We start from the raw sequence: 14,235 nt of genomic DNA on the forward strand, positions 1-14,235 counted from the left end.
AACAATATTTTCAAGTAATCTGCATTTCAATTACAATTTCCATGTGCCTGTGGCCACACAAAAAATATCTCCAATGTTCAAGAGGAAGGACTTTGACATATAACCTAATTTGAAGCTATTTTTACAATTTAGGAGACTGTTCGTCGTCTCTAATTTTGACATCCATAGATGCATAAACAAAAAAGACATTATCTGACTGCTCCAAATCTTCTGATAAGCAAGGCTGTTTCCCACAGGAAAGCATGTCAAATCTTCTTTTTTTTATGTTCCGAAGAATTTTCAACCTCCCAATATAGGAAATCCTGACATTTCATCCTTCAAAGCTTTTACTTTCTTTCAGCTGCCACTCTGTTCTTGAAGCCATCTGCATAACTATCAAGAATGTTTATGTCATGACATGCAGATGCTGCAGAACTGGATCCATTTTGTTTGTTGATGCTGTAACTATCTACACAATCTTGTACTTCAAATTTGCTTTTCTTTGGTTCCCCTCCAGCCACATCTGGACTTCATATAATTTAATGGTCTATTTTACCAGTAGATGGTGTCACAAAACTTTTGATGTTGTATTTTGAATATACTCTCCTCTGATTCTCCTCCCACCATATCTCAGCTTCCTTCTCACTAAAATGTTTCCGGCTGTAAACAAGACAACAAGATGGCTCATTATTTGCTCCAAACAAACTATAGCTCACCAAAAATCTGCAACTTATATAACGTGTAATATGTGAAGAATAACATGTATACTGTAAAAGGTATGCAGAAACCTTAGATACAACATCTGTGTGGAAGTACAGATTTAGACATATATTACATAAATTATGTGTGTTGTGTATGTAACTATAAGCATACATGATAAGAAGACTTCGGGAAAAGGACTTACCTAAACCTTACGCGATTGAGGCCCTTCTGGCCACTTGGCAAAGTAATGAAGGTAACATATACACCAACTTCAACTTGCTCCACCCGTTCATCCTTTGATTCCTTGGTTCGACAGTTTTTTGCATCTGTTGCAGCTACGGTTGCATCACAGTATGAGCTTGTGGAAGTCTGGTCCTTGATGCTTGTATGTACATCTGGACACTGGTGATGGAATGCAAAGACTGACTTTTCACCTTCAGGCCTCAAAAACTTCGTCTGGGCAGGGCAACATGTGCTGTTGGCATCAACAGTGGATCCAATATTACTTACTTGCCTCCTTGTTGAAAGCTTCTCTGTCAAAGCATTTATCTGATCCAAAGTAAACTCATTTCAGATATTCTTCGGATAAAAAGAAATAGAACTAAATGGGCATTGTAAAAGTCACAGTGGATCACTTTCTTTTGGACTAATCATGATTCACTACTTACAAGCTGCTCAATCACATAAATACAAAGATCTACTAAATCAATTTCTCAAGACAGTTTACAGTAGCTCAGTCTCATTCAAGCATAACTATACAAGATGATTTGCTGTCCATTTTTTGTGAATTTAAAACAGGCTGTAGCCCTTGTAATGGACTGACTGTATTTGCAGATAAGAGGTGTGTTTCTGTAGAATTCTAAAACAGGTATGAGATGGATCTGAAAGTTAATACAGGATGAGTACTGTGTTTGCATGAGACACTAGGTTATATTGGTCTACTTTCAGGAAGCATAAATGCACATTTCGGTGTTAACCACTCTAACCTTCTACCGAAGATGACAGACTAAAGAAACATGTTTGTAGTAAGCAAAAAGACCTAGTAACAAATTGTGGTTGTACCCATACCTGAGCGGTTAGAATCTTTATTACAGCATTTGCAGCTTTGCACTTTTCAGCTTCATCCTTTGCCAGCAACCAGGTTTCCTCAATTTTACGTTTACACTGTTGGAGTTTCCGACTTTTACTTTGGCATTTTTGAGTCAGGGATTTAGCCTAATACAAAGAAAATTACAAGGTAAGCACGATCATTCTTTCCTCAAGGGAAAGGTGATACGCAGTCCTTACAAATAAATTAAAAATGCAGCTAATATATAAATAACCAAATGCAAAATGTACAAAAGCAATCTCAAAATATTTTGGTAGGGGACTGAAGATAGGCTGCAAATGAAGTAAAAACTAAATTTCCATTTCCTGAAGTAATAACATCATCAATATGAACACAAATATATGTTAACGTAATAAATTTTCTTTGTTGCCAGAATTGATGTCCTTTATAACCTATTTCTGTTTAATGGCAAAAGGTGTGAAATATTCGAAAACTAATGCTGCCCGTTATTATAGCACTAGAAACTGGATTTTAGATATTACAGCTCTCATCAAGCATGAATGCACAATTAGCCATTTCAGGGAGTTCGATTATGCTTATAAAAATATCATCCTTAGTAATTCTTTTAAATATTGTTTTTATTGTTCCACATGTAGCCAGTCATTCGACAGAAAAGGAAAAGAGAATGTCAGAAACATGTAAGGACTGAAACAAAAGAACCGCTGACTAAAATTCCCAATGAATAAATGAAAAGACAATATTATCCAGCTAAGAAGAAAGCTTAGTTTCAATTATATCAAACCCAAACGTGATGTGACATTAAGATAGATTGTATGGTTCTCTTTCACAGAAGATCTGCAGTTATAACTTCTAAAATAGGAAAATGTACCTCAGTTTGAAGTCGCAGTAGTTCTTCTCTCACTATCTTATCCACATTGTCTAGATCTTTTCTCAAGCTGCTAGCTTTGGATAGTTTAAATTTCCTCTCCGGTGGAGAATTCCGTGCATGAACATGAAAAGGATCAGAAAACTCTTGTCCTGAAATAGGAACCACTTTCAAGGAGTTCTCTCTACCATGTTCAATGAACTGTGGGGGGCATGGCACGTGTCCCCACCTTTGATTTGCTATGACTGGTGAACCTGAATGTTGATTCTGCTTTTCTTCACGCACAGATTCTGCATCTGCTTCTGCTAGTTTAGTTTCCTCAACAGCTGATAATTTACGATAAAATGTTTTTCCTTCAGTGATGAATGAATGTTCCCTCTTTAACCTTAGATCAGAATATCCCTCAGTTGTTAGCAGTAATGGTCTAGGAGTTGAGATTTCCATGTTTATTCTAGGATCTGAAATTTTTTGCAGCTGAGTGAAGCACGTATTGCAAACACGATACTTCTTGCATTTATTTGGTGCCAGAGCTGCATTCATGACCTTGTTGCTGCTACAGGGATGGCAAAACATAAAACCACAATTGTAGCAATTATGCTTCTTCCTAGCAAAGCCAAAAACCATTCTGCAACCTGTGCAGATTAACTGGTCCTTGCTTGAGATAAATTTATGCAAACAAGTGACAATTGTGAAGTTGGAACCGCAGGCTACACTTTCGACATGTCTATCTTCCAAGGACTCCACCAGAGTTGGGGAGCTTCTGTCTTTATTATCACCTAATCCAAGTTGTCCATTTCCACCCCTCCCCCAAGTATACACTTTTCCCTTTGTCGTCAACACTGCCACATGAAAAGAACCTGCAGATATCTCCTTGACAAACTCACTTTTAAGCAACCCTTCAACTCTAGCTATCGAAACATCCTCCGCATGAGGATTTCCTAACTGCCCATTTGCTGAACTTCCCATAGTAAAAACTATACCAGTAACTGTAAGTGCAGCAGTTAACGTAGTTCCGCAGGACACTTGAACAAAATCACAATCCACGAGTGAAGCAACGCAAGTTGGTGCAAGCTTCCTGTCCTTATCTACATGACCAAGCCTCCCTTTATCGTTGTCACCCCAAGTGAATAGCTTACCACCTGGAGAATTGCTTTTGACATGACCAACTACGATTTCAACAACAGCAGCAGTATGCCATGGTCCACACGCAACTGATTTTACTCTAAGCCCTTTCAAGGACTCGACTTCTTTTGGCTGAGAGATACTTTGTACATCCCCATGACCAAGAACACCAAATGTTCCATCCCCACAGGTGAATAACTGCCCAGAAGAAGACACTATTGCTGTGTGCCATTCACCGCATGCGATCCTCGATATAAATACACCGTCTAAAGGACCAGATATTCTATGGGGAAACCACTGGGTTTGGTGGCCATCACCGGAAAGATCAAGGCCATGGTTGCTGTCACCCCAGACATAAACTTCACCAGAATTTGCAATAGCAAAGGTGCACTGTGCCCCACAAGCAACTCTTTGTACAGAGATACAAGTAAGAGACTCGACAAGTTTAGGATAAGGTGCATCCATATTGACCTTATGACCCAATCTTCCACCATTTTCCAAGCCCCAACAGAAGACTTCACCCTGTTTAGTAACTAAAGCAGCATGCTTCTCCCCACAGGACACGCTCCTCACATCGAGCGCTCTAGTTGAATCCAATAGCTTGGGAAGTGAAAAATCAACACCTCCTACTCCTTTTCCCCACATGAAGGCATCCTTTAAACCATCATTGACATATATCTTAGGAGATTCATGTTCGGATGAGCTGAGCTTAGAAATTGGAAACATTCTCTGTCCTTTACTCAAATTAGAGTCTTTCTTTTCCTTCTCACCATAAGAGACCACATGGGGCAGGCGAGGTAGTATTTTGTCCAAATAAGATTGTATATCCGATAAGGTTCTTTGTCTTGGAGAGTAAAATTCATCAGATGTGTTCATCATTCTATCTGATAAATGCTTATCTAGCAGAGCTCGAGCAGGAGTACCGTATAAACTGCGCACCTTCAAGAGAAAAATTACACATGGTGGTTTGTCAATTAAAATATAAATGAGACCAAATAAAGTAACTCATAGAGATTTTACTGGTCGTCTTTGAAGAGAAATCCAATGAAAAGGTTAGCTCAAGAGATTGCTTGTTCAAGGCAGAAGCAGATGGAATTCATAAGGACTCTAGTTTTCAACCTTTGCTAATTTAGCTGAACCCTGGAGAAGCCCCAGTTTATGATTCGTTGCAACGTAGCCAACAGGGCTGTTGGCGCAAGTGTGTGCCCATCTGCTACTTCTTATGTTAGCCAAAATTCTTGGTTGATGAGAAGTTGATACCAAGGCCGTCAAACCCAGACGCCAAGATTCAGCTTGTTCTTTGTCTTTGCATATCTAAGCCAAAACATATCACACAAGCAAGTCAGAAAAGCAGTTCAAAGTGGAAGAGCATAAGAGGATCAGTTCACAAAGAGGTGGCAACTTCATTATTCACTAAGAGACAACTTTACTGAATGAACCAAGTAAGGGTGAGTACCAAGTCAAGCGAACGTTGACCATTTTCATATACAAGTGAAAACGACTGATTCTTTTTATCTGCCTGATTCTGACGCAGGAAATTTACCTGCATAATTGTTTGGTTCAAATTAATTCAGGAATAGCTACTACGATTAGTGGACCAATGACGACCACCAATCAAACTGTTGATTCAATAATACATACAGTCTGCTGGCCGGAGATGACTTTGGAAACGGCATCCAAGTTCAAGTGTTTTTCCTTCTCCCCCGAGTACCAGATTAAGATTTTCTCATCCTGCAAACCAAATAGCTCAAACAGATGAGTTGCAGAAACATTACTCGACGCAATGCTTTCCGACGCGTAACAGAGCATCAATAAGAAGAAAGTTGGGAAAGAAATACAAATGTTCAGCCCTGAAACACATACCGTTGATACCCTGAAAGGGCAGAATTTGGGCTTCCCTCTCCTTCCACATTTCAGAAGATGTGCACCCTTCTTCAAAGCTGTAATGGCCTTTGCAAGAAAACGAGGGGGAAAAAGCTCATTTCACAAATTTGCGCATCTAAACGCAAGAAGAAATAGTAAAGACATGCATCAGAAGGGTCTAAGAATTAGGAGATTGCAGTGTTCAGGCTTCAAACCGAATTCCTAGGTGACCAAAAAATTAATTATTTTGTTGAAATTAGTTGTCTGAAAAGCTTCAGAAAAAGAAGGAAATTTATTTTGGAAACAATGAAATTTGTGTATACATACATCACAACAACAGATAAATGACAGACCATCACAAGAGGATACACAAGTACATGGATAACATAAGTTCCATTCATTTAAGATATGAAAAGGACTGCTTAAAAACTAAAAAAGATGATAGGTAGCTCATTTGGATCACACTCAGAGGGAAACACAAAGAAGATGATGTTTCATTACGTGTAGTAAAACTTTTTATGCCCTCTTCAAGAGTTCTGCAAATCCACACCAAATTAAATCTCCACGAACTCTCTCCTCTTTTCCCTTGTGTGTTTTTGTGTGTGTGTGTGTGTGTGTGTGAGGGAAGGACGGAGGGAAAATTACATCAAACTAGAGTTCCATAATCGACGAAAAAGAAAGCATTCATGTCATTTCAAATGTATAATCCACATCCAGCTTCTTGCCAGAGAATGAAGATGGCTACTACAGAGAGAGAGAGAAAGAGAGAGCAAGAAACCTGTTCAACTTCTCTGACCGAGGGGGTTCTTCTTTCGAAATTTTCAGCCATTTCACTCCGCTCGACGCTCTGCAAGGGTGCTCATCGAACGAATAAAGAGGAAGAAAGAAGAGAGGAGGACATCACGCAACAGAAGCCAAAGAAAAAGCAGGAGAGCAACAGAGAGAGAGAGTCTCAAGGACTGTGGCCTTCCCCAGGAAAGGAAACAGTGGTGTACTTAAAGGAAGAAGCTCGGGTGACAGAGGAGGAGCAACAACTGATCCTGGCCTCAGTAAACTACCGACTACAGAATCCTTTCTTTCCTACAAAGAAAGTGACGGAGAGGATCCTGAGCTGTGCTCACTTTTTTTTTTTTTTTTGCTGCTTTTTCTTCCCTGCCTCTGCCTCTGCCTCTGCCTCTCTTTCGTTCTTCTCCAAGACAAGGATCATCTCGGACATGCATCCAGGCTTGCCATGACACCAGCCACCCCCCTCCTCCTCATGGGCTGCTACGGCTTTCACCAGTATACTGTTCTCCTCGGCTTTAGCGCACCACCGATGGCGGAGCGAAGGTACGCAGCATTTTAAATTCGAGCGTATGGCACAGCCAGCATTAATTAGTCTTAATCCGAGGCTGAGAAGCAGCGAGCAAACGAAGAAAAGCGGCGGTGGGGAAGGGAAGCACGTGTGCATCGATGGCTGCCGCTGTCCGCATTCGCCACACCCAACCAACTCGGTCGCCGCGCCATGTGATGCCGTCGATCGACATCATGAGCTACCCGGAGGAAAAGAACTGAATCGAATCGGGTTTTATTCGGATCCGGACCTGAAATCCAAAACGATAAGCTTTTGGATATGACGCCAAAGAAACTTTAATTACAAGTGTCTAATTATTTCTGAATGGATCTAAAATACATTCACATTAATGGATTTCCAACATCCAACTTCTGGGTTGGGTACAGTTATCTGTCGACTAAACGGTGATGCCTGATTCCAAATGTTCTCTGTCAACCATGACGCTTCGCTCCGCCATTAAGACACGGGGTTTGAAGCGTCCCAGCGAGGAAGACAGCGAGCGGACGCTGCTGTTTGCGTCAGCGGAGACGAACGAGTTTGATGCCGCACGTGATGCCCGTCACGTGAGTGAGCACATACGTACTGACAACTAAAACGAGACTACACAGAGCACGCAGAGAAACGAATTAGTGCGATTACAGATCAAAACGAAGGTTGATTGGTTTACTACACCTGTGATGTATAGGGATTTGCCCAAATTTCATCGTACATAATTTTGATTGGCCGCCGACAGTTAATGCAGAGCGGCCGGTCGGTGGTGAGATGGAACGGTTGGTGCCTCGCCATGGGATTCTGTGAAGGACGACCGGGCTCGTGCTTTATGCATCAAGTTTCACGCAACCCCATGATATCAGCAGTCCTCCCAGGTGATCCGTGTCTGGTTTCTTGTGTTTAGGTCATTTCTTGGGACTGCCAATGTGGTCAAAAGAAACGAGGCAGGCGTCTTCTATAGAGCATGCAACCAACGAGGAAGAGCGCGATGGAGATCGTTCATCACATACAGTCGCGAGACGGGAATAGCTTAGAGCTGTAATCACGAGTAACCTTTTGATACCATCTGTTAATTAGACTCTTTTTCTATTTCTTATTACTTATGATAACATTAAATCAAATACTTTTGATAAGTTATTTAAGAGTTTCTCTCGTAAATAATATTTTTTTAAAAAAATATTATAATATATATTTATTTATTTATTTTTTTTTTTTCTATTTGATCAATATCTATGATCAGAATTCAGTTAGTTTTATTATATATCGTATCCAATTATAAAAAAAATCACATAAAGTTATGATTAACATTCCGACATCATTTTCACCTTTTTCACGATTTAAAGATAATCATTATCAACATTTAGGGTGTTGCAATACTTAATAATAATTTGGGAGTCAACGAGCATCGAAAACACGATGATAACAAATAAAGGTTCAATCGGAACGAAGCATAGTTTATATGGATGATAACAAATTAACGAGATATGATGTGATGGCGACGAATAAAAACATTATGATCAATATTTTACGAGGGAGTAGATGGTTAGATACTAAGATATCAGAGGAGCCATAAGAATACAAAACGCGTTCCATCATCAATCATCCGTGTGATGGATGAGGATCAATAATTCACCTCACCGAACACTACTAAAGAACTACACGCACAGGTCACATCACGATTCCAAGGCCATCTCGCTCGTCTTCGTACGTATATCGTCTTGTTTAACCCAATCAAGCTGTTCTTAAGATTCTCTAGAGAGCTGTGAGAAGCTAGATGACAAATGAACTTGCCGTCAACCATGTGAGCTAATGAGGATCTAATCCCTCCTTTTATTTCTGGTGCTCGATCCTCTAAAGGGGACTATGGCTACCAACTTTGTGTGATTATGATTGGAATCGATGGGTGATCACGAAATATTTTCTCGAAACAAAAGTACTGTACCACTGAAAACAACCAAAGTAAAATATTTTTAGTGCTCTTCATCATAACGCATTCGGAATGATGCAGCATTCTATAATATTAAGCATCATTTTTTTTTTGGTTAGACTTAGTTAGGATGAAGATATTTTATTCATAATCTAATGGTCTTGATCTATTATAGAACATAGAAATAAAGACTTCATAACGATAATAGAGAAGATGTTCATCTCTAGTTAGGCATCTCAGTGAATGAAGTTGGTAAGATTACAAGCGAGAGATGTGGTTGTTCCTTCGCCTGCTCTTCTCAGTTTTCTTTTCTTTTGTTCTACTGATGAAAGGTGATTCTCTCGGAACACTACATAACAATGATACAAATGACAACTAGCCTTTCTCCCAAAGTGTTCCCTATCCCGGTAGGCTATGCTGCTTTCTAGGGTTGGGAGCTCATCCTTGGAGTACTTGTATCTGTCATAAAGTGGTCTCTTCAGGCAGACAAGCCAGTCCATTCGACTCGAAAAGTCAATTAGGCATATAGGCTTTCATGATTGTACAGGACTGAAAGCTCCACGCCCAGATGGAGAAAAGGATTACATGACAATCTCCTTCTTTTAAAGCTTTTGGAGAGTTTGCCGTCGCGCTCACCCCAGCGCCGGTGTGAGAGTGTCGTGCGTGTGTTCTCTTTCGCGTTATTATTGCTTGTTGGTATGTTCATGGAATTGCTGGATTGTTTATATCATAGCTCGTTATTTCTGGATGATCTCTTTCCTTGGACGTTTTTGCGGTGTCATTGCCTCACGTTGATCTCTGCAGGAAGGCCTTGCTCACTGTTCTCGTCTCCCTACTTCATTTCTCTGTACACGTAAAGCGAAATGAGAGGCAACATGATGACAAAAGCCATGCATTTGTCTCCTGTCCCACTGCCACGCCCACGAGCGGCCACGCTCGGCTGCCGGCGCAGCGGTTGGCCGGGGCGTGGTGTAGACCCACGCCTGTCCCGTGCGCAGCAGCGCCTGAGGCGGAGCAGCGTCGGCCGGAGTTAAGCCCATGCCGCATCATTATCGCCATCATTACCATCAAGATAGTCGATGCAACCCCCGACAGCGGCATCGATGATGGCCTATACATGTCTACCTGCCACTGACCGAGCGTGTCATAGATTTGAAGGCCTCGGAGAGGATGACACAGCGAAGAGAAGACCGGGGAAGGCTGCTCGAGCTGCAGCAGCTGCTGCTTCGGAGACAGTCACAATCACAAGCCTTCTGGACGCCGAACTGGGACCATTTTACCTGAGTGGCCACCGTGTCTCGGAACAGATTCGGCCTCAAGCTTTATACTATTCCCATAAAAAAAAGTGCTGTTTAAACTGAAATGTCAATCAAAAACATCAAAATCGGAACTTTTCTTACATCGCAATCTATGTTGAAGACCAAGTTTCACAGGCATAACAAGTACATTGTCATATGAATTCCGTAGGACTTGTGCTACAATGATAGATTACGTCAACGAGTCACAGTTTCATGCCGGGCTGCACCGTCAAACTCTGCAGCTCGTGTTGCTGAATGAGATGCAAGCTCTTCTTCCCACCTATTTGGGCCTCAATTGGGCTTTCGGTCCGGTTTGAAACCATAACGAGGCCCTATTCTAAGCAACCCGGTCCGGTTCATATGAACCGGCTCACCGCCTTCTTAAGGATCGTCGTTCCCGTGGGAAGCGTATTACCCCAAACTCCCCTGTGTTGCTCGGTGGTTCCAACGGTGGGGTGCTGCGGCGATGGGGAGGGCGAAGAAAACCCGCAAATTTGCGGTCATGAAGAAGATCGTCAGCTCGAAAACCCTCAAGAAGTAAGGGAAACCTTTTCACTCTTCTCGGCCTCTCCTCCAGTCTGTGACCCAAACTTCCTGCAGGTACAAGGAAGAGATTCTGAACCCTAAGAAGAAGGATCTCGAGAAGGAGAATCTGCCCCGCAATGTGTACGAATTTCTTCATCATATGTTCTACGTTTTCGTCCTTGAGTTGCCGTCTAGCTTATTTTTCGATTGATGTTTTGATAGCCCGAGCGTATCTTCGGCGCTGTTCTTTAAATACAACACCGCACTTGGTCCGCCTTACATGGTCATCGTGGATACCAATTTTATCAACTTCTCCATACAAAATAAGGTGACCCTCGTTATAGTGTTTGCGTCCTTGGATGTTGATTGTTTTATCTGAACTAAAAGTGAGTAATTTGGTTTTCTATGCCTCAAAAGATTGTTTTTTTTAATGGTAAATGTCTTGATCATGGGCCAATATTTGTGGATCCTTTGTTTTGCAACGTAGTCGACCAAGGCTAAGGGCTCAGTTGTTACCTTCAGATTGTATGGAATCCCCTAGATCGGTTCCTTTGCAGTAGGTGGTAGTTAGTGTCTGTCTGCGAATCATAGCCCCTGATGGACATATGGGTGATATCGCTACTTGTCTTATAGCCATCAAATAAGAAAATTGAATTTACAGTTTTGAACTGGTTTTTGTTTAGAGATTAGTGTCGACCGGCTAGGTTTACATTCTAATGAGCGGCCTTTAGTTCAGACATGGCAGGTTTTAGTGGAAACCAGGAAAGTAGATATGAATGAAATTATTCCAGTGTTGTATCAGCCCAATAGTTACAAGGCAAAATATATCTCGTCTTGTAAGCCTTAAGATTACCAATGCTAGGAGGTTTTCATTCTCGATGACTTTCATATTTGTTCCATCTTATCAGTTTTTGTTAGTAGCTGGTCTTTAATGCTGCCAACTATGTATTCCTAAATAACAAGTATGGTATTCCAATTTTCATGGAAATTTGATTGTAGTAATTAACAGAAGAAAATTAGCCTAATGATCTTTCTGGAAGTATAAGCATTTGACATGTAGTTTTTGTATTAGATATGGTCATATCTAGCAAAGATTATAGGGACTCAAAGTGTTTTTTGTATTTAATAATGCATATCCTTTTGCAGTGTAGGGATTTTTTAGAACCTTCTCTGAAGTTTGAAAACAGTGTCTTAGTGTTTCTGTTTCTTATGAAGGGTGATGGTTAATCAAAATCTACTGGCACCTGTTAATTTCTTTTGAAAAGACAAGTCTCATTGCTTCCTCACTGGCCTTTCTAAACCAAACAAATAATGATTGGCAAAGTCTATAGCAAAAGCCTTTTATATAGTAATGCAGATTATTGTTCAATTCAATTTCAACTATGATTGACATATGGAAGAAAATAGGGCGTCAAGTCAGTCAACAATCTAATACTTGCAAAAATTTGTAGTTGAAGTTCATCATAGATGTCTCAGTTTCATCCCAAGTTTGTAAAACACGTTTTTGCTGTAGGAAAATATGTTATTTTCTATTGATTCTTGCTCATGGCTGATTCCTTTTTCAATTGTTTTAGTTGGATTTGGAGAAGGGCATGATGGATTGCCTTTATGCAAAATGTAAGTTGGCTTTTGGATGACAATGGTTTTTCCTTTTTTTATTCTTTAGTCAGTCATAGGATTGTCTGGTTCATTTTAGCAGCTTGATTTCTTTTCTTATTTTTATTTTATTTTTTTCCTTGTTTGTGTTGTAGGCACTCCTTGCATTACTGACTGCGTGATGGCTGAGCTTGAAAAGTTGGGACAGAAATATCGTGTAGCTTTACGGTAATCTTTCTCATGAGTGCTTTATGAACCACTATTTAACTTCTTAAAAACTTCATTTTCCATGTACTTTTACCTATAATTCAAGTAGATATAAGATCAATTTTTTTTCTGTTTCTCCTACAGTATTGCAAAAGATCCTAGGTTTGAAAGGCTACCTTGCACACATAAAGGGACTTATGCTGATGACTGCATTGTTGACAGGGTTACTCAGGTATTGTAATACATATTGCACTTTGATATGGTAACTTGCTTTCTTACATTTGCTGTATGATTATCTTCGTTTCATGTAATTTCTTGTGCAAGTTATATGGTATACTGTGTTAAATTTCAATCTTTCACCTAAATTCTTCTGGAACTTCCCATTTACGTATGAACTTGCTATAGTTCTTTTTCCTTGGTGAATAGGTAAAGTATTTTTTGCAACTAAGGAGAGGCAAAGAATAAATGTTCTAAAACGTCAGTCGCGACACTTGATATTACAGTAATAGTGAAATTAAAGTATATATTAAATATTAAATTCAAATTCTAGACAGCTATGGAGATATCCTATTGTTATGAAGTTGTTATAATATAAAATATCTCAAACAATAATATCTTGAATGACTACACTATATTTTGGTTTTTTGTAGAGTATCAACTGGTTGTTGATATCTGAATTATGTATTGTATTGTTCTGTATCAATCTTGTTTCTTTTGTTGAAAGTTTCCTTTTCTTTTTGGAAAAGCACAAGTGTTATATTGTTGCAACGTGCGATAGAGACTTGAAGCGAAGGATACGCAAGGTATATGCTTTACAGCGAATTTGCAGTTCAGTATCTCGGTGACCTACCAAAGGTTTATAACAAACAATATGCATTTTTTTAGATTCCTGGCGTGCCTATCATGTACATCACACGACACAAGTACTCAATCGAGCGGCTACCAGAAGCAACAATCGGTGGAGGTGAGGGTCATTTTATGTCTTCAGTTAATTGACGTTGTGTTTTTAGTCGACTGCAGCTTCTTGTATTTTTACCACTAATAATTATTTAATCAATAAACTCTTAAATCCATATTTATGACCTGTGCAGCTCCAAGAATTTGATGAAGAGTTTCTTCCAGAGAGAACAGAATCGCTTGTTGCCTCCAGCAGAGTTTGCAATTTCCTGTAGGAACAAACAGAACCGCGTTGTTAGCCAGTGGTGTTAGTCTGGGATGTGCAAGTGATTATTAGAGTCTAGTGAGATTTTGTAATGGAAATTTTTTTGATTTGTCTGCAATGTTTAAACATTAGCATTATGCATCGAATTCAGAAAGGAATGAAAGTTAGATGTGCCCTTTTTCTGATGTGCATGTAAATTTCGGTCTATTGGTCCATTTAAATTATGATTCAAAATTCAGATTTTTCAAGGTGTTAATGAGGAGGATCGATGGAGAAAACATCGGCGATTGAAGGGTCCGGGCTCAACTTACCACCTTAAATTGGTTGCTCGATTGGTTGGGGGTGCTTTTGAGGGGTTAATATCGGGTGGGGGTTTCTGATACGGTTCATTCGACAAGTGCAGATGAAGGTGAAAAGGGTCAGATTCTATAGTCGGACCCTTTGACTGGTAATATTTTACTTAATAAAAAATATTTTTTTTATTTGGTGAAGATCGATCGATGTGGATTGACGATTTCACAGATTGATGTGGTTGAGGACTTTTGTCTGTTTTCCCACGTCAACGATCACCTTCTCCAATTCTTATGCATCTTCCT

At 40.0% G+C, this 14,235-nt stretch overlaps 2 protein-coding genes across 4 annotated transcripts; one reads left to right on the plus strand and one right to left on the minus strand.

Annotated features, from left to right (window-relative positions):
- Position 1: 1 nt before the first annotated feature.
- On the minus strand, positions 2–6,927 carry LOC103992609 (PH, RCC1 and FYVE domains-containing protein 1-like). The gene is made up of 9 exons (XM_009412428.3): positions 6,379–6,927; positions 5,601–5,687; positions 5,379–5,468; positions 5,194–5,280; positions 4,857–5,051; positions 2,619–4,676; positions 1,750–1,896; positions 884–1,230; positions 2–639 (listed from the first exon to the last, which is right to left on the minus strand). Exons 1-9 carry the CDS (start codon positions 6,427–6,429, stop codon positions 519–521), a joined length of 3,183 nt encoding a protein of 1,060 aa, XP_009410703.2. The 5' UTR covers positions 6,430–6,927; the 3' UTR covers positions 2–518.
- A 3,634-nt stretch (positions 6,928–10,561) lies between these two features.
- On the plus strand, positions 10,562–13,824 carry LOC135584735 (uncharacterized). Of its 3 annotated transcripts, none has more exons than XM_065181009.1 (9): positions 10,562–10,686; positions 10,750–10,815; positions 10,897–11,002; positions 12,249–12,291; positions 12,426–12,498; positions 12,622–12,709; positions 13,224–13,280; positions 13,363–13,441; positions 13,569–13,824. In XM_065181009.1, the coding sequence occupies exons 1-9, from the start codon at positions 10,616–10,618 to the stop codon at positions 13,580–13,582; spliced, it is 597 nt and encodes a 198-aa protein (XP_065037081.1). In that variant the 5' UTR covers positions 10,562–10,615; the 3' UTR covers positions 13,583–13,824. The 3 variants fall into 3 exon arrangements, with proteins under 3 accessions (XP_065037081.1, XP_065037082.1, XP_065037083.1); XM_065181010.1 differs by having other exon boundaries at positions 12,426–12,468; XM_065181011.1 differs by having other exon boundaries at positions 13,224–13,323; positions 13,398–13,441; positions 13,569–13,656.
- Positions 13,825–14,235: the final 411 nt, after the last annotated feature.

This window comes from Musa acuminata, chromosome BXJ1-4 (assembly GCF_036884655.1).
Source record: "Musa acuminata AAA Group cultivar baxijiao chromosome BXJ1-4, Cavendish_Baxijiao_AAA, whole genome shotgun sequence".
NCBI classification, from domain to species: domain Eukaryota; kingdom Viridiplantae; phylum Streptophyta; class Magnoliopsida; order Zingiberales; family Musaceae; genus Musa; species Musa acuminata.

Coding starts and splice junctions, on each gene's coding strand:
- LOC103992609 (XM_009412428.3), bottom strand. CDS start 6,429: ATGGCTGAAAATTTCGAAAGAAGAACCCCCTCGGTCAGAGAAGTTGAA. Junction 5,469..5,600: donor GCCCTTTCAGGGTATCAACG/GTATGTGTTTCA, acceptor TTTGGTTTGCAG/GATGAGAAAATCTTAATCTG. Junction 5,281..5,378: donor TCATCTCCGGCCAGCAGACT/GTATGTATTATT, acceptor ACAATTATGCAG/GTAAATTTCCTGCGTCAGAA.
- LOC135584735 (XM_065181009.1), top strand. CDS start 10,616: ATGGGGAGGGCGAAGAAAACCCGCAAATTTGCGGTCATGAAGAAGATC. Junction 10,816..10,896: donor GAGAATCTGCCCCGCAATGT/GTACGAATTTCT, acceptor ATGTTTTGATAG/CCCGAGCGTATCTTCGGCGC. Junction 12,710..13,223: donor TTGTTGACAGGGTTACTCAG/GTATTGTAATAC, acceptor TTTTTGGAAAAG/CACAAGTGTTATATTGTTGC.